This window comes from Lutra lutra, chromosome 11 (genome assembly GCF_902655055.1).
Source record: "Lutra lutra chromosome 11, mLutLut1.2, whole genome shotgun sequence".
Taxonomy (NCBI): domain Eukaryota; kingdom Metazoa; phylum Chordata; class Mammalia; order Carnivora; family Mustelidae; genus Lutra; species Lutra lutra.
Window position 1 is genome coordinate 89666159 of NC_062288.1, and position 22292 is coordinate 89688450.

Genomic DNA, 22292 nt, shown 5'->3' on the forward strand with positions numbered 1-22292 from the left:
AGAATTTCAGTAGGCTGTAGCATAGCGTTCTGATCCTCGATGGGTGTCAGAACCTACTCCTGAACCCAAGGTGAAAACCGGATGTTCTTGTGATTACCTATGAAAATCACTTACCAGGTGGGCAACGGACCGCCATCTTTCAGCATGTTAACTACAGTGCAACTACCTTTTCCTTCAGGATTTCCTTCTCTGGTTATGTTTCAAAAGAATTGTTTGCCCTGGGAATAATAGACATTATATTGTATTAAAATACATATCTTTTTTTAAAGATTTTATTTATTTATTAGAGAGAGAGAGATCACAAGTAGGCATAGAGGCAGGCAGAGAGAGGAGGAGGAAGCAGGCCCCCCGCTAAGCAGAGAGCCCGATGCGCGGCTCGATCCCAGGGCCCTGGGATCATGACCCGAGCTGAAGGCAGAGGCTTTAACCCACTGAGCCACCCAGGCGCCCCTAAAATACATATCTTAAAAGTACCAGATTACATAGTCCCACTCCAAGGGGCTAGATGCAGACACCACAAAAGGTAGCCAGGAGGTAAGTCGGGCGGAGGGACTTGGCCTGCCTCTTGCCCTGGCCTGCCTCCTGTGGAACACATTCAAGTAGGATGGCAGTCAGGATGCCGTGCTGTATTATCTTGCCCCCTCTCTCTCAGCCTGTGAATCATACATGTATAAAATACAGGTATTCTGAAACTTCCCCGAAATGAGATGGGTTCTAAAAGAGTGGGAAAACCTCACTGTGAATGGTCCAGGGCAGGAATAATTTTGGATTTTAAGGAAACAAGAAACAAATGAGCCTCCTGCAGAGGCATGGGAAAAAATGGGGCCAGACCCTGGAAAGGGAATTTCAGCTTCGTGTGATGAAAGTAGAAACTATTGAAGGTGTTTGATAAATGGAATAGCACTACAAAAGAGATGTTCGGTGTAGATGACAGGTGGGAATGGGAAAGATCAGCCTAGACACAGATTAATCTAGAAGAAGGGGTTTAGACCAGAGAAATCTAGACCAGACATAAAGATGGGATTTGTTTGAAGATGATTCTGTTGCCTTTTCGCCTTACTTTATCTCATTAAAATAATTTAAAAGGAATAATGCACATCCAGAGGAACAGATCAAATATCAAGAAATCAGTGAATCGGCTAGCTATAGCTTTTTGCAATCTCTATCCATCCACCCATTCATCCCTGTATTCTTTCCTCCCTCCCTAAATTTATACTTCTAGTCAAACACATTACTTCCCCAGAGAACAGTCCCAGGGTAGCCCTGTAAGATCTTGGTGGCGTTAAATTAGGTAATGGATATGAAAGTGACTCATTCTGATGACAAATTTGAAACATTATGATTATTATTATTTTGTTTTCATCCCTCTTGGATTCTCTTAAAATCATATTTAGATTAGATAGGTAGATGTATGGATAGCTTATAGATTTGAAAATAAATATATCCTTCAAAGATCCAGTTTCTAATTATTATGATTCCTTCTGCATCTTTATGACAACCCCTTCTCCTAGATAATTGACCAAAGAGGAGGGAACTCTTCCTGCTCCCTCCCAAGACCTAAAATAATCACTTGGATTGTCTTTTTGATGCCATGAACAAAAAAGTCACAACTCCAAGAAAGGTTGTGCTGATTTCTTTTAATAATGTCCCTTTTATTTTCCTCATAAGCCAGTATTAAGTAATAATCATCCTATTGAGTAATATTCCTGCACTGAATGTTCAATCTTCTGATGATATGGTTTTCCATCTTTTGTTTCAAAAGTTCAGACAGAACAACAGTCAAAGGAAGTTTGTTCATGAAAACATTTCATCGACATCCCCTGCTCATTGCTTTCCAGGTTTAGGTGACCCAAGTAACCGACAGTATTGACATCTGAGTAAACCTTCCCAGTGTAGATACCTAAATAGGGAGGTGTCTTCTGTTCTCTGGTAACAGCACTACGAAGTGTCAAGCATGGGTGACTTCTCAAGTCAGAGAGCCAGAGACACAAATTTTAGGAGCATCATATGCTTTTGTTCCTTTCCAGTATTGAACCTCACATAAATGACCTTGGGAAATAGAATGGCTTGGCCTTGTGGTCAAAGTTGATCAAACCTGTCTTCCCTTCAGATGAAAACAAGAATTGTCACATGCCAGTGGCCAAGATCCACAATCTGAATGGCGGACACCCACCAGATACTGTACCACAGTGAGGGCAGAAGGTGAAGACTTGGCATGTGGGGCTGGGGTGACCTGAGAGCACGAAGGTGACTCTCTCTTCACTCCTTATCACTCTCTTAACAATGCTGTTTGCCCCTGTGCTCATTTCCAAGGGGAGCAACGAGATAAGAGGCATGGACTGTATTTGGCAATGATTTTCTTCTTGTTGGCTGTGAGCGAGACATTATTTACTAGCATCCCCTCGTGCTGATGTTCTCTTGTTGGTGGAGTGTGTTCTGTTCACTCCTCATGAATAATCAACAGGCCTACTTTCCTCCTCCTACACCAGTATATGCCCAGCCAATAGGAGGCACAGTTTGTCTTAGCAGCAATATTCTTTGTAATTTCTCAGTACTTCCTAAAAGTAGAGACTTTGAATTGTGAGTTGATTAGAGCTTGCACAAGTGAAGTTAACTCAAATTGTCATAGCTAGAGAAGATGAAAGTACAAAATGGCCATAAACACTGCCCAGCAGCAAATGAATATATATTTTACTCACACAGGCTCAGCTGTACTTAGCCCTCACATAGCTGGTTTACATCATGGCCATTTTCAAAGCTATCTTAACTTACCGCTTTAGGCAGGAAGCTGGCATTGAGTGCCTATGCCAGGCACTGAGGGGAAGGCACTGATAAAGCTGAACAGTATCCAGGGCTCCTGGGTGGCTCAGTGGGTTAAAGCCTCTGCCTTCAGCTCAGGTCATGATCCCAGGATCCTGGGATTGAGCCCCACATCAGGCTCTCTGCTCAGCAGGGAGCCTGCTTCCCCCTCTCTCTCTGCCTGCCTCTCTGCCTACTTGTGATCTCTCTCTCTCTCTAATAAATAAATAAAATCTAAAAAAAAAAAAAAAAAAAAAAGAAAGAAAGAAAGAAAGAAAGCTGACCAGTATCCTATCCTCAAAGAATTTAAGCCATGTTGGGGGATAAGGTGTGTGAACAAATTACCAAGTCCCTCTCCACCTCCCTATTTCACTCAATGCTGATTGCAGCTTCTTAATTTTGTTTCATAACCACTAATGGGATGTGGATTGTGGTTCTGGGTTCAGCATTGCTTTAGCCTGAGCTCTCTTAAGAGCGAGTACTGGGTTTTGTCTGTTTTTTATTCTTAGCGAGTGGAACCTGACATATAGTTAGCACGCTCAATGTTTGTTGGCTGAGTGAATGCGTGGATACCCAGATATACTCAGCTAATTTCTGGTCCAACCTGATGAGTAGGACAGATAGATTCCCTACAATCCTGACTGACAGAAATTAGAAAAAAATTACTGTTCCGTCCTATCACCTCTACAGAAGGGACGACAAGCAGGATAATGAATTCTATATTGAGAAATGATCCATGTAGTCCGAGGATGGGCAAAATTATCTACCACCCTCAACTTCTAATACATTTCACTTTGTTAACGGTCTCTTTTTATTCAGCATGCAATTTCGGACTTTTTCTGAATCCGTGACTTAAGGAACGAAATCTACCTTCAGTTATTTATGGTTTAAATTAATGCAAATAAGACTTTCTGGCTTGCTATGCTGATACTCATTAATAAATATTTCACTGGGAATTAGGAAGATTCAGATGGACTAAATGAGGCTCTTTTTCAATATAAACAAAAGCCCTTGTGTTCCTCGCAACTGTGCAGGCCCAATTTTTACGTCTGGCTTTCATTAAGACAAACGAATGTTAGATGGGCGCATCTACAGAACGATGGGACCTCTGGGAACTGGAGTCAGCAGGGCTCTGCTGTGAAATAATCCTCTAGTTAAGCCAAATGTAATCTCATTAGCAGGATAATTGTGCTGTTAGAAGAAATGGCCAACCAGGTTAAAGAGAAGCCCACATAGTCTAATCACTCTTTCACTTTTGTTGTTGAAGAATAGAACGTTGGACTAAGAGGCAAAAGATGCAGATTTTGTGCTTGGCCTAACGTTGTGATTGAGTCTTACAAAATTCCAGATCTCTCCCAGCTGCTCAGGCCTGTGTTTGGCATTGGTGTCTGGTCATAACACACTCTGTGATCCTTCTTGTAGAGGGGGAAACACCAGTAAGGAGGAGATGTCATGTCACTCTTTTTTATGGATGCATTTTGCCCACTCATTTTTTTCCAACACAGTTGTATGCATTTGACTTTCCCAGTGTTTTTTAAACTACCAAAATATCTAAAACTTAGTTATGAAAAATATGCCTTTCCATCTTTGGAAATGAGCACATTGGGATATTTTCTATAATCATTGAATCTGTGACCATTTAGTTTGCTTTCTTCTGAATTTCTATGCATATGGGCTCTGCCAGTTTGGGATATGGTACAGAGGAAAGAATGGTGAACTAATTAGGAGCCAGATCTAGGTTCAAGACACAGCCTTAAACCTTGACAGCAGTGTGACCTTCAGCAAATTACCCATCTTGTTTGAACTGCAATTTCTTCATTTGTAAAATGGAAATAACTATGACTGTCAAAATAGCCCCTAAAGCAGAGTGAGGTTCAAGTATGTGAAAGTCTTTGGTAAGAGCTAACATGCTACAGATAAGAGAGATCATCTCTTTCCTCTTGACCTATAGGACTTTTCATCCCTAACTCATAGGGCATGGCTTATACATGGTCAGTAAATGGTAGTTGGATTAATTAATTAGTTAAATGTTTGGGAGGTTTACCATCATATTTCAGATTGTTGCTGGAACTTGCATGAATATTATTGCCAAAAATGGGTCCAAAACAAAGATTAAAAGATTAAAGGGTATGATGCTACATACTTTTTAAAAGGAGAGAAAATACAATGAATGCGAGAGGAGCTTGTTACATATGTAACTGATCAAACAAAATATGCTTGTGGGTAAGATGATATAAAAACACTACAATGTATTAATAAATAAGAAGGTACACAGTAACAACCTGAATACATAGTTGCTATTTGCAAAACTAAGTCTTGTGCCTATGGCATGCCTGTGGCCATAATTTTACATTGTCGTCTTCAGAAAAATGGGCGATTTTATGTATACTGCCATATAGTCAATATGTGTACTGCCATAATTCAATAAACTGTCCAAAAAAACTCGCTGTCAGTCTGAGGAGTGAGAAATTTTTTCACAGGTTTTATATGAGACCGAATAGTTTTCTGGAATAATTTTTTCCATTAAGATGTTCTTCCTATGTGCGCTGCTATAAAGCATATATTCCTTGCCTTTCTTTTTTTTCCATTGCTTTGAAACCAGGATTACCCTGGATTTTTCTTTTTTCTTTTATGTTTGAAGTTCTTTCTTTCTTTTTTGAGATTTTATTTATTTATTTACTTATCAGAGAGAGAGAGAGAGAAAGAGTGCATACAAGCCGGCAGAGAGGCAGGCAGAGGCAGGGAGAGAAGCAGGCTCCCCGCTGAGCAAGGAGCCCAATGCCGGACTTGATCCCAGGACCCTGGGGATCCTGACCTGAGCTGAAGACAGCAACTTAACCAACTGAGCCACCCAGGCGTCGCTTGAAGTACTTTCTGTGGGTGTTTTCTGTGTCTTGCATATTCAGCTATTATTAGTAGCGGCAGTCAGCCCAAGAGGGTAAATTCACAGAGCAGAGAGACCTGGTTGCAGACACTGACTGCTGGGCGTTGCTTTGTCTTGTGTTTGTTTTAGGTATTTGTCATCAGCAGAATCCAGAGGACTAGCAGTTACATTGTAATCGAAATTATTCAATAGGATCTAGTTTTTCTTGGGAAATGTTGTATATTCCATCATTCTAATGGCTATATGATTGATAAGTATTCACCTACAGGTAATCAGCTAGCAGGAGGCTGGGTTTTTGGTGTTGTTTTTTTTTTTCTGTATTATTCCGCATACAAATGTAATTATCTATATTTTGCTGCTGGTCAGATTTGTTAGAATTGTTAATGCTGGTTTAGCCTTCCAGGGGATATAAAAACTTGAATGAAACAGAATGGTAGGAATTATAAAGTCTTGAATTCCTGTCCAGTAAGTGGACCTATTGATGAAATTAACTCTAAAGAGTCCCTGGAGGGAAAGTAGGGCCATAGTAGAATGGCTGCTGAGATGGCTTAAAAGTGATCAGTGTTAAGTTGCTGTTACTCCAACCCATTGTGTGACTGATGTTGAAACCCTCTTGAGATTGTAATAGGACAATGGATGGCCAAGAGGAGACTCCAGAAAACAAAAACTCTCTCCCAAATAGGAAAGAGCTCTGTAGGAGTGGATTTGAGGAGAACTTCAAGCCATGATGGAAAATAACTTTGTGAGTACTGTTGCAAGATCATTACAGATACAGGTCTGGGAAAGTGTGGACGTAGAAAAGGGAACCAATGAGAAGACCATCGTGCCTTCTTTGAAATAATCAAGTATGTGAACAAAGGAGATAAAAGTATAAAAGTTTAGGGAATAGGAGATGTCTGTAACTCATAGATATCCAAATGGTTGACTAGGGGATCATGCACTGTTTTCCAGGTACTTTTTCTTAGAGCTCCTTGCCTTCAGGATGACAGTTAATCAAGTGATAATAAATAACAAGAGTGGGATAAGGAATCATCATAAGCTAAGTTCAGGAACAAGCCTAGCTGCCAAATAGGCTCATTAGAGATAATTCAAACTGAGTTTTCCAAAGCATTCATTTGTTAAATGTAATGAAATCATCCTTTTTGGGAATAGTAAAGAACTGAGTGGCCAGCCTGTCTCTCCCAGCAAACAGATAGTGTGATTTTATCCCAGCAGGCTCACAATTCATGTTTTTGACACATGAAATGCTTTCAGTCTCTGACTTCCGTCAGTGATGCCCAAGCAGTATTTACTAAATTAAACCAGATTCACTAAATTTCATGTTACCAGAAGGGTGAGCAGGTTTTGGTTTGCTAATAGGTTGCCTTAAAATGCCTTAAAAAATGATAATTTAACATAGTGCATACATCATTCATCTTCACAATCTTCTCTTTTTTCTTTCACTTTGTTTGTTCTTCTTTTTTTTTTTTTTTAACCTTTTTTGGCCAGCCATATTTATTCCCCAGGACATAGCCTTATAATAATCTATACATTATAATCCTTTTAAAAAGCACTGGCCTTTAGGGGCACCTGGATGGCTCAGTCAGTTAAGTATCCAACCCTTGATTTCAACTCAGGTCATGATCTCACAGTCGTGAGATCAAGTGCCATGTCAGGCTCTACACTTAGTGTGGAGACAGCTTGAGATTCTCTCTCTCTCTCTCTCTGCCCTACCCCCACACTCATACTCTTTTCTCTCTCCCTCAAAATAAATAAAATCTTAAAAAAAAAACAACAACAAAACAAAACACTGACCTTTCAAGATAAAGCCTAAGTAAGTTGTGATAGAAACATAATATCCCCATTTCTTAAAACATTAACTGTGTCCACTGTATTTGACATAGGGTTAAGTGCTTCAGGTAAGATTCAAAAATGTACAAAAGCACAGTTGCTACTCTGAAGGAGCTTAATTCTAACAGGAGAGAGAAAATAAATAGGGAGAAAGGAGCTAATACTATGTAATGAAGTAAACTATTTCAAATTAATAAAGCAGCTGAGAGAGATTAGGGGTGGGGGGGGGCCTAGCTGGCTCAGTCAGTAGAGCGTGCAGCTCTTGATCTCGGGATTGTGAGGTCAAGCCCCACACTGGGCATAGAGATTGCTTTAAAAAATAAGAATAATAAAGAGACCAGGGAAAACTTTATCAGTGAGTGAGCTTCAAATTGGCCCTTAAAGGATGGTTGTAGCGAAAATGACAGCTTCTCAAGCCTCCACTCTAGCTTATATACCACAGTTTAGAAAATGGATTGCACTGAAAGTAGGCCACATAGACATCATGAGAAAAGACATGGGATTTCTTTCTTTCTTTTTTTTTTTTTCCATGCAAAGAATACACAGCAAAGTTTGCTGGTGAGGAGAAGTGCAAATACATTGGACTTGGGTACGAAACACCGACTACAATAAGCAATACACAGTCCCCCTCTTCAAGATGTTTAGAATACAGACACCTCAGCAGGAATATTCTGGGGACTTACGGTACTCTGGGGGAAAAGGAAAGGGCATTTAACTCAAGGGACAAGGCCTCTTGGAAGAAGTAGTATTTAAGCTAGTGGCTGTACGTCAGGGGACTGTTGGGGGAGAGGATAGAGAAGAACATGTTCTAGCAGATGGACCAGCATGGGCAAAGACCGGGGGGCAAGAGGGAGTAGGCCACACTGACGAAGCTGCAAGGAGTTAGATACTCTGTACCTTAGTGAGACTCCATTAGATCAGTTGGCCGAAGAAGGGACTAAAAATGGAAGACACCAGTTGGGAGATTGTTTTAGGAGGCCTGGGAAAGAAATTGCCTTATATTAAGTTCTGTCCATCCATCTATATCATCTAATCTAATAAAAGCCTGAATTATGGTGCTGGATGTTACAAATGGAGGCACAGGAATGTCTGTCCAGGAGTCAACACAAAACTAATTGAGATGTGTCCTTTCCTATCCTAGCTGTGGCAGTGACAGTCCCTGGGCCATGACTCTCTCATGGGAGATGCTTTAGAACCTAGAACATGACCTGACCTAAGATACACACCCCACAAACACTTGCTTAAAAAAAGGAAGAAATGAACGCATGAATAAATGCATGACCATAAGAGATCATGGAAAGAGAACGCCTCTAAGTCTGGAAGCTGCTTTCCTGAGTAGCAAGGCTGAAAATGAGAGAGGAAGAGGTGAAAGGTGATTGAGTTTGCACAGGGTAACTGGAACAAGGAGAGCACAAAAATAGAAAACATAGAGGGAGAGAAATGAAGTAATAGTGGGAGGGCAGCTATGAAGAATTCCATTTTAGAGATAGTTTGAATTGTCAAAAGGACATCCAGTTGAAATAGCTAACAGATTAAAAATACAGATCAGGATCTTGGGGGAGGAAGTCAGGGCTGGAGGTAAGACTCACTGTTTTTAAGAATTATTTGGTCTTGGTATATACATCCAAATATTTGTATTTACCAGGACGAAGGTTCTCTCAGTCCACACAAGCTTCTACCGTATTAGCACATTCTAGGGCTTTTCACAGGGACCTCTGTTCATTGCTTTCCCCTTACCAGCTCCCTTCAAGACTCCTAACTCTAAGGGTGAACACTTGGGAGGCAGTGGTCTTAGAAGAGTACATTGTATAGAGTGGAGGTTAAGTCCAGCCTGGCCTCTGGAGCTAAACCACCCAAGTTCAAATTTTGGCCCCTTCACTTAGTAGCTGTGTGACCTTGGGAAAGTCTTTAATCTTTCTATGCCTTCATTTCTTCTTCCAAATAGCAGTTACGAAAGTACTCTTAATAGCGTTGTAAGGAATAAGTGAAGCAAGTCATGGTGGTTGCTTCAAACAGTTCGGGCCTATTGTAAGCACAATGTAGCTGTCAGCTAATAATATTTTTTTTCACTTACTCAGTTTCATTGTATGTAAAATGCAGACAGCAAGAGTGCAGACCTCATAGAGTTATTGTGAGAATTGCATAAAGAATCCATATAAAGCTCTTCAATCAGGACATGGTAAGAACTGAATGGATGTAAGCAATTATTAATAGAGCGCCTACTGACAGCAATAGCTGGAAGATTTGCCAGATTCCCCTGTGTCTTGCATTAGAATATCTAAGGCCAAACTGGTATGGAACCCCTAAAATATAACATGTTTAATACATTACATGTAAGTTTCCAGGTGCTATGATAGACATTTTATAATAAGTTGCTATTTTTCTTGAAAATTTTTCAGACAGCCTTCTCTTTTGTAAATATATATATATACACACACAAAGGAGAAGTTTCTTTTTTTTTTTTTAAGATTTTTTATTTATTTGTCAGAGAGAGAGGGAGAGAGAGCGAGCACAGGCAGACAGAATGGCAGGCAGAGGCAGAGGGAGAAGCACGCTCCTGCTGAGCAAGGAGCCCGATGCGGGACTCGATCCCAGGACGCTGGGATCATGACCTGAGCCGAAGGCAGCTGCTTAACCAACTGAGCCACCCAGGCGTCCCAAGGAGAAGTTTCTTGACTACAAATAAGGAGAAGGGATTAAAAACAGAATTCCAGGCCGATTGGAAAAGCACGATTATCGTTTTGCCTCGGAGTTTTAGATCAGTAGCCCTTATTAATGTATTTATATGCATTTTTTTCATTAAAAAAGAAGATTGCTTGATATTAAGGGTTAGAGTTTGAATTACTTCAATTTCCAAATTATATGCCTAAAAAATTTAAACAGCTGTCATTTTAAGGAGGCTTACTTCATTTTACCTAAAGTGCTTTTTAGTCTGGAGGGAACACTTAAATGCAGTCACAAATCACTTGCAGTGTACTCACAGTAAGATTTTTTTAAAGTTAAATTTGTTTACAAGCCTGCAGAATTCGAATTTTGTAGATAATTTGCTTTTCTCCCTTTACTTAATGTAAAAGATTTTTACCTTTTTTTCCCCTCCATAGTGCTAGGCGTGAATTTTACTCATTACAAATAAGAGCACCCAAGTCCCTTTTTATTTCATTAGTTCAGCAGATTGTCTCCTAGGGGTATGGGCTGACGACATGATTGGGCTCTGCCATGATGAGCTTATTTCACACTTTTACCCAGAAAATCTTTATATACAAAAGGCACAGATAGTAGTTACACTCAGCGTGAACAATTACACACTGTTGGGGGAGCCTCTTCCTGATGTGCCGATGACTTACTCCCATGAATTAAGAGGCAAATGCGCTCCAAAGTGCATTAACCTTTATGGATTTTTCTTCAGTTTTCATGTTCCACTGATTTATAGTCCAAAATATGCCTGTTGCTGCTGTTTCTGAATGAGTCTCTTGTAAATCATTGCCAAATGATCTTTTTTTGAGTCAGATAATCCAAAGTTGAATATATCTCCAATCAATTCCTGTGAAGCTTCTTTTCTTTCTTTTTCTCTTTTTTCTTTCTTTTTTTTCCCCCCAAGTTGTTTTAGTTTGCTCTGTGCTTTAAATGTCACATCGGAGAATAAGTGAGCACGTAAGAAATATGTCCTAAAGGAGCCAATCTTGCCACGCAGCTTCTTTGTGTGCACTGAGCTGTTTCCAGCCTTTTGCGTGGCCTCACTTGGGTTGGATTCCAGAGGCCCATTTACCTCAGTACTCCGTCCATCCGGGTACAGTTGTTTGTGCAAGGATAGGCTCATGCCTGGGAATGGGTTTCATTACGGGTTATCCACTGCTCTTTTTCATACAAATCATGCATGGCAGGGATTTTGTGTACTGTGGTCTCGTAAAAGTCTACTATTTCAATTAGAGTCCAGTGCAGAACAGTGTCATCATTACGTAGGCCTCTGTTATCGGTGGGGGTTGGCCCTCAGTATTCCATTCTCTGTGTGTCCCAAGATTCTTTCTATTTACCTGATGGGGTGGGGGGGAATCTGTAGTGTTTTTTTTTTTTTTTTTTTAAATTTTCTCTTTGTAATGCCTGTGTTATTTATGCGATAGGGTTGTTGTTGATGCTTTTGTTTGCATTGGTGCCATAAAACCAAGACACAAAATCAAAGGTGCAAAAAATTCAAGTTCCAAATTCTGGGCTTTGAAAGCACAAGTAACTCATTCCATGTCACTGTCATGAACCATGCCTCACTGTTGATTGCTAACTAAGTTTTTAATGTATGCATTTGTAAATATCTGCATCATGTGATGTGATGAATTGTGATAGTGGAGTATTGCACCAGAAGCATGATACCGTGGGGACTTACCTTTGAGTATGCTTGACTAGCTTAGCAGAGCTTCTGCAGAACTGCAAATATGCAACTTTTTACATAGACACCTGGGACTAAAATGAAGGGAAGAAGACAGCTCAGATTTTTAAAAAATGGTTTTAAAGCTATTTTGTAGTGGAAGAAGAGTCAGAGCTTCGTGGTGCAACTCTGTAGAGAGTCTAGCTTGGAAGGTACACTAGTAGAACCAATAATTCTGAGAGATGCTGAAGAATGTAGGTGGTCAGAGGGAGAAGTCCCTCTACACATTTCTACTGGTTCCAATATGTGGGATCAGGAGAAAAAACCTCAAGCCTTTCAGACGAATGTTTTATGTGCGTTATACAGCCGAAAATACCAGGACATATATGTGATAATATACAGCAAAGTTAGGAAGTATCAAAGTGAAAAGAATTAATATATTGTATCTTGTATGATACAGAGTATATACAAATGTACATACTAAAAATATAATGAGCGATAAACTAACATAGTTCATGAGAGAATTTCCTGTGCTCCTAAAGCCAGAGGAATATGAATTTTCTGAAATCTGCACCTCTGATTTTGTGTTTTGATTTTATGGAAAGATGATGTTTCCCCTTGATGGGGTTCAAGTTATGCATTTTTGGCAAAAATATCAGAGAAGTGATGCTGTGCTGTTCTCTCTCTTATCAGGAGGTACATATCAGCTTGTTCCATTGCTGCTAATGTTCGCCATAGAATTAAAAAAAACTCTCTAGGGTGTGAATGTTAGGAATACGTATTTACTGTGAGTAACTACTCTTATTCAAATGAAAAAGTATCATTGCTCACATTGCAGCTTCTGAAATATAATATAGGCCCTTCATGTTCAAGGGTATTTCCAGCTCATGGCAGCCGTAATTCTGGGCTGAGATAAAATGGAAGAAATGGAGCTTTACAGTGAAACAGAATTTGCAGTGAGGAGGGTGAGCTATTCACAGAGCTTGGGAAGCTTGAGTGAAATTTTTAATTAGTTTACGATTTCCCTGGATAGAAATCAAATCAAGATAAAAATATTGAAAATACCAGGTCACATATGGGTAGTGTCCTTCCATATGTATTCCAAAGGCTACGCACTTGCTGTAAGAAAGAACAAGTTTAAAATACAGGTCCTGACTATGGACATATTTTAGGAGGCCCCCTAGTTGGTGGCATTCTGAAAGCAAAACATTTGGTTAAATATTTACGAATAGCAATATTAGAATTTGGGAAATGAGATCCATGCTTTAGACATCCAAGTGCCATGAGAATCTGTTGCCTACTTTCATGTGTTTTTTGTTTTATCTTGCTTTACAACCTTGGGTTTCGGAGGCTGATCTGAATAAAGGTCCTCAAAATCCTACGTAGTTTCACGTAGCTTCTTTTGGCATGGCATCACGTAGCTTCTTTTCTTTGGTCTCCTTCTCCTCCTTTCCATACACACCAGCGTACCTGGGCTTTTGTTTGCCTTCTCATCTTTCACAGGTTGGGAATCCCTAGTGGGAAAGCACTTCACCAGATTAGATAATATCCTTCTGACAGGGTTCCATCTGTGTTCCATCTTAACTTTGAAGTGAAGTGTTTTCTTTCCTAATGAGATTCTTTTTGCTGTTAAAAATTCAGTGCTTTCTTACTTCCATAGAGCTGATTAGGAGCATTGTTGGAAAAACTGAGCTTTTTGATGATTTGCCTCCGCACCGTTGACACTCTCTCTCCTATCTCCCATTCAACAGATCAGTTTTCAAGTACTTACTAGGTAAAAGGAGCCATGCAGTACATTGTGGCAATCGGGGGGGGGGGGGGGAATAAAATGTTGAGTCGCCCATGAAAAATGATGAGGAGTGACTCCTGATAACTTGGGGGAATAATTCAAGTAACAAAATGAAGATGTTCCCTGTAAGATTATCTATAATAAAGCCATAGGGCAGCATTAATATTCCCTAATAGATGTTTGGTTGAATAATCTTGTGTTCATTAGTGGGATGGAATAAGTCTATAATACTCTGCAAAAGAACAGAATATAAAGTCGTGTGAATAACCAGATTGTACTGAGTAAAAAAACAATGCTGGGTATATGGTCAAGGACTCAAGAACATTCTTTCAGTAAAAGGCAACTGTTAACATTGAGGTGCTTTCTTTTTTAAATATTTTATTTGGACCTCTAGTCCCAATTCTTGGGAGGAAGGCTGTATTTGTCACAGAGGTCGTACCTTAGTTTCAGGAACCACAGGTTGAAATTAAAAGACCTGTTAATTTTATTCACTCTACTCCCTTTACCAAATATTTCCTGAGAGCCTACTATGTGCTAGCCATAGAGTAAGTAGTACTAAGCTCTGAGGATATAGAAGTGAATAATTTACATTTGACCCCAGCCACCTGGGGCTTTGGTCTTTCCTCTATCAATTTGTTCCTGAAATAAGGTATTAATCTAGTGGTCCAAATTGCCAATTATGGGCAAACAGGAAAAGGCAGGAGGAAGGTGAAAAAAAAATCATAAAATATGTTCCACTTACCTCTACTCTCCAGCCTCATTGAGGTTAATATCCTGATAGTAATCACAATAATAGTCACTACGATTTACCCAGCATTTCCTATGTGCCAACCTCTGTGCTGAGTTCTTAACTTTTATTTTCCTCCTTGAGTCATCAAAACAATCGTCTGTATTATCAGATCCATTTACACAATATAGCAGAAAGGTCAAGAGAGGCTAGATAACCCACCCAACACTGTGGAGTCACGATTCAGCCTCAGGAATACCCACTCTAAGCGTTCTGCTGTGGCCTTTCCACTCCCCTCTGTTCTTCCTCTCTGCAGTAACGGCAAGTCTCATTTACCTTCTGGCTGTTTAGGAGAGTCTGTCTTCTGTGTCCTTCTTGCCCAAGAAAGAGCTGTTTGCCCATTTCATATATTTACTCCCCCTTTTTAATGAGAATAAAAACGGGCTGATCAGACAGCCATGTTCTTTCTTTCTTTCCTTCTCTCGTGCACATTTCATGTTTTCTGCACAGTGAGGGGCGTGCACAGGTCTGAATGCGGATTTGGGCACATGTTGCATGGGTCCCCTTGAGTTAGAGATGACAACATCAACCTGGATATGTCCTTCTAGACTAATGCGCGTGCTGTCGGGAATAAGAGGTTTGTATTGGGAAGAAGTCATGCAGCTGAAAGTGATGGGAGCCCCGCCCCTCCATTGGCGCTGCTCAGCACGGTTTCATATTTTGGGGACACCAAAGGCAAACAAAGGACTAGAAAAAAAGGAAAATATGGATAATTTAGAGCCTTCTGCCACTGTTTAGGAGCAGGTTAACTAGTAAAAATATGTCTTTAACAAATGATAATGATTTTGAAAATGTAGGAAGTCCTCAGAAAACTCTTTTTGAAAAGAGCTAGGAGGGATTCTGATGATTGAGTCCATAATACTAGAAAATTATAAAATGAAAACGTCTTTGGTGTGGTTGCTCATAATAAAATTAAAAACAGTGGTTTTCTTTTAGAGGCAGACCAAAGGGAAAAGATACACCTGGGGTCGGGGAAATTTCTCTGAGGGTTTGAGGAGTCAGAAGGGGTCAAAGTTGCAGGATGTGGGATTTGGAGATTTTTAAATTATGGTTAACTGTCCACATTTATTTCTTCATTTTTCCCCACCTTCTTCCGCTCACTCCCTTCTTAAAGATTTATTATATCTTGTGTGGTGGTCATGCCTTTACTCCCTTTCCTTGTTGATAAAGTCAATTAAGAAACCTCATTGAGGTTTCTCTTGGCTTTTCAATGTCTGCTTTCTTTCCTCCATTCTTTGGCTTACTTTCTCATTGGGATACTACTATACATATAAACCCTCCCTTCCCTCCATCCTCCCAGGTGTGCACACGCGCGCGTGCATACACACGCACACACACACCCAAAGATTAATGGAATGTTAAGTGCTGATATGCAAGATTAAGCATGATGTATTTATTTATTAAGTAAAGGAAACTCTTTATTAGGTCAAACAGCTAAACTTAAAGAACATTTATACACCAAACTTTAAATGTGCTCTAATTAGAAAGCAATTTATGAAATACATTCTTTGGTATGTATAGGTAATTCTTTATATTTTCTAATTTAATGTTATTTGAGTAGCTGATATATTCACAGTCTTTAAAAATCCCATGATTCTAAGAGCTCTTTTCTGTTTGCTAGCTGGGATACTGTCTGATTCATAAATTGTTGAATAAAGCCAATTTGACCTTTAAAAAAAATCGAAGATGATCGCGTTAAAGTTGTAATCGACAAGTCTAACTCCCACTTCTCTTCTAGACCCCACCTCATCCCTGCTTCCTGCAGGAACTCCCTTTGATTAGTTTTTTTGTGAGTCTTCCCAGGCTGTCTTTATAAGAAAATAAACAGGGGCACCTGGGTGGCTCAGTGGGTTAAAGCCTCTGCGTTCAGCTCTGGTCATCATCCCAGAGTCCTGGGATCGAGCCCCGCATTGGGTTCTCTGCTTGGCAAGGAGCCTGCTTCCCCACTCCCCTCTGCCTGCCTCTCTGCCTACTTGTGATCTCTGTCAAATAAATAAATAAAATCTTTAAAAAAAAAAGAAAAAGAAACAAATGAGGATGCATAACTTCTACAGAAAGGCTAGTGTGCGGAGTACTACTAAAATACACATTGATCTGCAACTCTCTTTTCTCGCTGAACAATTTGTCGTGGAGATCTGTTCACAGTGCGTCAAAAGCTTCCGCATTTGGGGGTTGAGGTTGGCACAGTATTCCAGTGTATAGATAACACCACAGTTGCTTTGATTAATCCCTACATGATGGATTTTTTTTAGTTGTTTTGTCTTTTGCTGTAAAAACAATGCTACACTGATCTGTGTAATCATATTTAACTAGAGTTGTCAGAAAAATTTCCCACAAGTGGGGTTTCTGGGTCAAAAGGAAATGCATTTGTAATTTTAAATGATGATGCCGACTTGCTCTTCATAAGGGTCCTACCATTTCTCATTCCAATCAACAATGCATGACAATGCCTCTTCCCACACATACGCCAAAAGACTATGTTTTTCAAGTTTTTGTTATCTGCTCAATGCATGGATATAAAAAATGGCATCTCAGTATAGTTTACTTTTCATTTTTTTCATTAGGAACAAAGTTAAGAATTTTTTCTTATGTTTAATGGCCATTGTATTCCCTTTACTATAAATTGTCTTTTCTTGTTCTTTGATCATTTTTTCGACTAAATTGTTTGGGTTTTTTTTCCTAACTCATCTATGATAGAAATTGCAAATATATCTTCCCAGTTAATCATTCAGTTTTTGTCTTTATTTCATTTGACTTGATTTCATTTCATTTTCCATCTCCATTTTTTTCAAAGAAAATTTAAAATACAACACAGTCCATACTTTGCTTAGCATTGTGGAAAAGTAAAAATCACTGTGCAAAACAATGTTAATTACTGGAGATAACCACAATTGTTTCTTGACTTCAGAAACTTTTTGCCAAAACTTGAAAAACTCCCTTGCTGTCCATTATAAATACGTCAAAAAATGAAAAACTTAGAAAACTAATATGTACTTAGCACTCTGTGACATTAGAAACGTTAGGAAGTAAAGCGTTTTGTTAAAATCTTGGTCAGTGTAGTTTGACCAGTGCTTGCTGCCTTCTTTTTGTCATGTACTTGACAATACACAGCGAGCGTCTTTTCTAGGTATTGATGAAATGTCATACTTGCTTTAAGTCTGGACCTGCCAGCATTTTATTCTTTGCTTTTCAGTTTTATGAAATATCTTCAGGTGTTCCCTTAGGGTACAATTTGGGCTCCCTCACTTCCCCTGGGATGCCTTCATCCCTTTCACCACAAAGACTTTCCTTGGTGAGGTAGATAAGTTCACCTTCCCTCTGATTGGGTTCGCCTCTTAAAGCGGGGGCAGTGTCAACATTCCCAGCTGTTTCTTCTATAAATCCACTTACATTCCATTCAAATTTCACTCCCAGTGTTATCACTGTTAGTTTGTTTTTGTCTGTATTTCTATTCCTTTTGGCCAGTTCCCTCTTTAAATTACCATTTTTGCAAAATGCCATGTGGGCTTATCACTGGGAGTCAGGGAGACAACACAACTACACGCTTTGCTGCCTGAACATGAACCAAGTAACAGATGTGCAGTTATCAATCATTGTCAGACTCTAAAAGAAGTGACATGATTGATCCGCTGATCATGCTGAACTTCAGTAATTTACATAATTTCTGGACTGGAGAGGTAGCAGCAAAGTTTTCATCTTATGCCATTGCCATTACTCACAGTTAACATATGTAGTAACTGGAATTTAAACCTTGTTCCAGGGGGACTGGTGTAACTAAGAGGCAGTAACTTAAATCTGTGTATAGCAAAACCACATAAAGCAGGAAGAAAAAGTACAAAGAAGAATGTAACAAACATCTGCGTCCTCATCTGTGAGTTTGGACAGTTCCTAACATTCTGTTCCCTGTGCTTTAAGTTTTCCCGGTCATTACAAATAAGGTTGAAATTCTTCTTTTTCCCCACCTTCCTTCCCATTCTCTTTCTTTACCTCCCAATTTATCATCATGAATTAGAAGAGTTATCATTTATTCTCTCTCTCCCCTCCGCCCTTTTTTTTTTTTAAATTTGAGTATAGTTGTCACAAATGTTGCATTAGTTTCAGGTGTACAACTTAGCCATTTGACAAGTTTATACATTAGACTGTGCTCACTGCAAGAGTAGCTACCATCTGTGCCATTATATCACTATTACGATGTCATTGACTGTATTCCTTACACTCTGCTTTTTATTCCTGTGACTTACTCATTCCATAACTGGAGGCCTATATTTCCCTCTCCCTTGGCTTATTTTGCACCTCACCCTGGTTGCCCGCCTCCCACTACTTCCCCCACCCCCACAACTATCAGCTTGTTTTCTGTATTTACAGTCCCGATTCTGCTTTCTGTTTGTTTACTCACCTTTTTTAGATTCCATTTATGAGCAGATCATATGGTATTTGTCATTCTCAGTCTGACTTATTTCACTCAGTGTAATACCTTCTAGGTCCATGCATGTTGTCTCACATGGCATGATCTCATTCTCCTTTAATGCCTGTGTAATATTCCATTGTGTATATATCTATGGGTGTCTGGGGGGCTCAGTTGGTTAAGCATCTGTCTTCGGCTCAAGTCATGATCTTGGGGTTCTGGGATTGAACCCTGCTGAGCAGGGAGCCTGCTTCTGCCTCTCCCCCAGACCCTCCCTCCCTGGTTATGCTCCCCTCACGCTCTCTCTCAAATAAATACATAAAATCTTTTTAAAATATTCCCTTGCATATATATACCACATTTTCTTTACCCATTCATCTATTGATGGACACTTGGGCTGCTTCCATGTCTTCACTGTTACAAGTAATGCTGCATTAAACATAGGCGTGTGTATATATTTTTGAGTTAGTGTTTTTGTTTTCCCTGGGTAAATACCCAGGAGGGGCATTACTGATCATATGGCTTCACTATTTTGAATTTTGTGAGGAAACCCCACACTGTTTTCTAGAGTGGCTGTACAGTTTACATTCCCACCAGCAGTACACAAGTGTTCCTTTTTCTTCACGTCTTTGCCAACACTTATTGTTTCTTTTCTTCTTGATTCTGGCCATTCTAACAGGTGTGAGGTGATTATCTCCTTGTGGTTTCATGTAAAAGAATGAAACTGGACTCTTTCTAACACCATACACAAAAATAAACTCAAAATGTATTAAAGACCTATTTGTGAGCCCTGAAACCATAAAAATCCTAGAAGAGAACACAGTAATTTCTCTGACATTGGCCATAGCAACATTTTTCTAGATATGTCTGCTGAGGCAAGGGAAACAAAAGCAAAACTAAACTGTTGGGGTTATATCAAAATAAAAAGCTTTTGCACAGCAAAGGAAACCATTAAGAAAACAAACATCCTACTGAATGGGAGAAGATGTTTGCAAGGGACATATCCAATGAAGGGTTAGTATCCAAAATACATAAAGAACTTCTACAACTCAACCAAAACAAATAAACCTATAAAATGGGCAGAAGACCTTAATAAACATTTCTACAAAGATTTACAGATGACCAACACACACATGAAAAGATGCTCAACATCACTAATCATCAGGGAAGTGCAAATCTCCCCTTTTTTGGAACATTCTGTCTATACATATAAAGATCTCAGGGAGAAATATGCAGTATTTGGGGGTGTGCTTTTATTTTATTTATTTTTTTTTTAAAGATTTTATTTATTTATTTGACAAAGAGAAATCACAAGTAGGCAGAGAGGCAGGCAGAGAGAGAGGAGGAAGCAGGCTCCCTGCTGAGCAGAATGCCCGATGTGGGGCTTGAACCCAGGACCTGGGATCATGACCTGAGCTGAAGGCAGCGGCTTAACCCACTGAGCCACCCAGGCGCCCCTTATTTTATTTTTTTAAAGATTTTATTTATTTATTTGACAGAGATCACAAGTAGGCAGAGAAGCAGGCAGAGAGAGAGGAGGAAGCAGGCTCCCTCTGAGCAGAGAGCCTGATGCGGGGCTCGATTCCAGGACTCTGGGATCATGACCTGAGCCGAAGGCAGAGGCTTTAACCCACTGACCCACCCAGGCACCCCTGGGGGTGTGCTTTTAAATTTGCCCTTTAGTTTGTTTACTGTTCATCATGCCTCTCTTCACTTATTGTATTCTTATTTCCTTATTGAATTAATACAAATATCTTTTGATGTCTCCCTTTTTCCCCCTGAGTTTAGAATTTGTGTTTTCTGTTTTGTCCTATTTTTATTCAATTAGCGAAATAACTTAGGAAAGCAAAAACAACTAATATTGAAACAAATAATAAAGTGATGACCTGTTCTCGTTAAGAATTCTGGGAATCTCCCCTCATCTCTCCATGGAAAGAGAGGCCAAAGATAGAAATACCCATATGTGTTTTGTGATATTTCCAGAAGTTTTCTTCTGATATACTTGACAGCTGTTTTCTTCTCTTGTCCTCCAGATTTATTCAAGAGATCGAGCATGCCTTGGGACTTGGCCCAGCCAAACAGTGCCCTCTTCGAGACTTTCTCACCGTGTACATCAAAAACATCTTCCTCAATCAGGTCTTGGCAGAGATCAACAAGGAGATCGAAGGAGTCACCAAAACGTCTGACCCTTTGAAGATCCTAGCTAATGCAGACACCATGAAGGTGATGGGGGTACAGCGGCCTCTCCTACAGGTAAGAATACACTTTGACCTTACTGTTTTTGTCAGCAGTTTCATTAACTTGGCAAGAGACACAAATTACAGAAAGAAAGAGAATTACCATCTGTTTCCATATTCATCAGAGACAAAACAAGAAGAAATAAATTAAACCGGCACTGGGGAAATTTAGAGCTAACGTAGAGATAATGGAAATTCCTTCAGATCTTTAAGAAAAAAATGGTTGGCTTTGCATATGGAAGGTGATGAGTCTCATTGACATGCAGGCAACTCCTCATTATTTGCCTGGAACTTGTCCCTGAAGGGAATTCTTTTTCCACTGGTGAATGTACCAGGCGAATGAAGGATGTCAAGGAAGGAAGTTATTGTGCCGAACCTCAACTACAAATAAGAAAACCCTTGTAGTACCACTTTAGAGCAGACTTACTGTTAAGAACTCAGCCAGCTCACAGTGAATTTGAACCTCCCAGCAAACTGGCCTTTAGAAGTCAGATCATTTAATTCAAGAGCTCATTAATACTGAAAATTTTACTTCGATTATATAAAGAAATGGTTTCCAGGCAACAGAAATGAAGCAATTTTTAGTAGATACTTGGATTTATAGGCTTGAGGTATTTATTTTATATCCATTTTAGCCAGTGACTTGAAGATAAATCTAAAACTAAAAGAACATGAGTATGAGTTTAAATTTTATAGGTACATTAACTATTATTACACTGTGATTGTATCTTTATAGTGTTTCTTCCTTTGGGAGAATGATGGATGCAATAGCATATTTTTACAGAAGTTGCATGATCCGAGATTATCTCAAAGCACGGAAGGCTTGAGCTCTTCAAAGAAAAGTTGTGCAAATGGAAAAGAGTTCTTCTTTAGTTGCTTGCCCTTACCTGCCTTTATATGTGTATTCCTTGGTTTTTCCTTCTTTATACCTTAGAGTTAATATAAATCCTAGACTTTTCATAGACAAGTGCTCTAGTTACAAGTGTTTTTTTTATGAGCAAACTCTTCTGTGGTGTTGAGAAACGGGTATAGAGGCATTCGCCTCTCCCAGAACTTGAGTAATAGCATCACACGTAGGAAAGGGCTCGTTTGGATCATCTGGCTCTGTCTGAGCTACATTCCTTGTGAGGGATCTGTACTGAGTGCGGGGTATGGGGAAGGGAGACCGGCAAAGGCATGCGCTCACTGGTCCCTCCACTGGATT

General features: G+C 39.6%; 1 protein-coding gene across 3 annotated transcripts in view; it reads left to right on the top strand.

Annotated features, from left to right (window-relative positions):
- Window positions 1-22292, top strand: part of EXOC4 (exocyst complex component 4) — a 755957-nt gene that overhangs the window by 520942 nt on the left and 212723 nt on the right. For all 3 annotated transcript variants that reach the window (XM_047694109.1, XM_047694108.1, XM_047694110.1), the window contains exon 11: window positions 20885-21104. In XM_047694109.1, the coding sequence (XP_047550065.1) occupies window positions 20885-21104 (220 nt within the window). The remainder of the gene's footprint in view (window positions 1-20884; window positions 21105-22292) is intronic.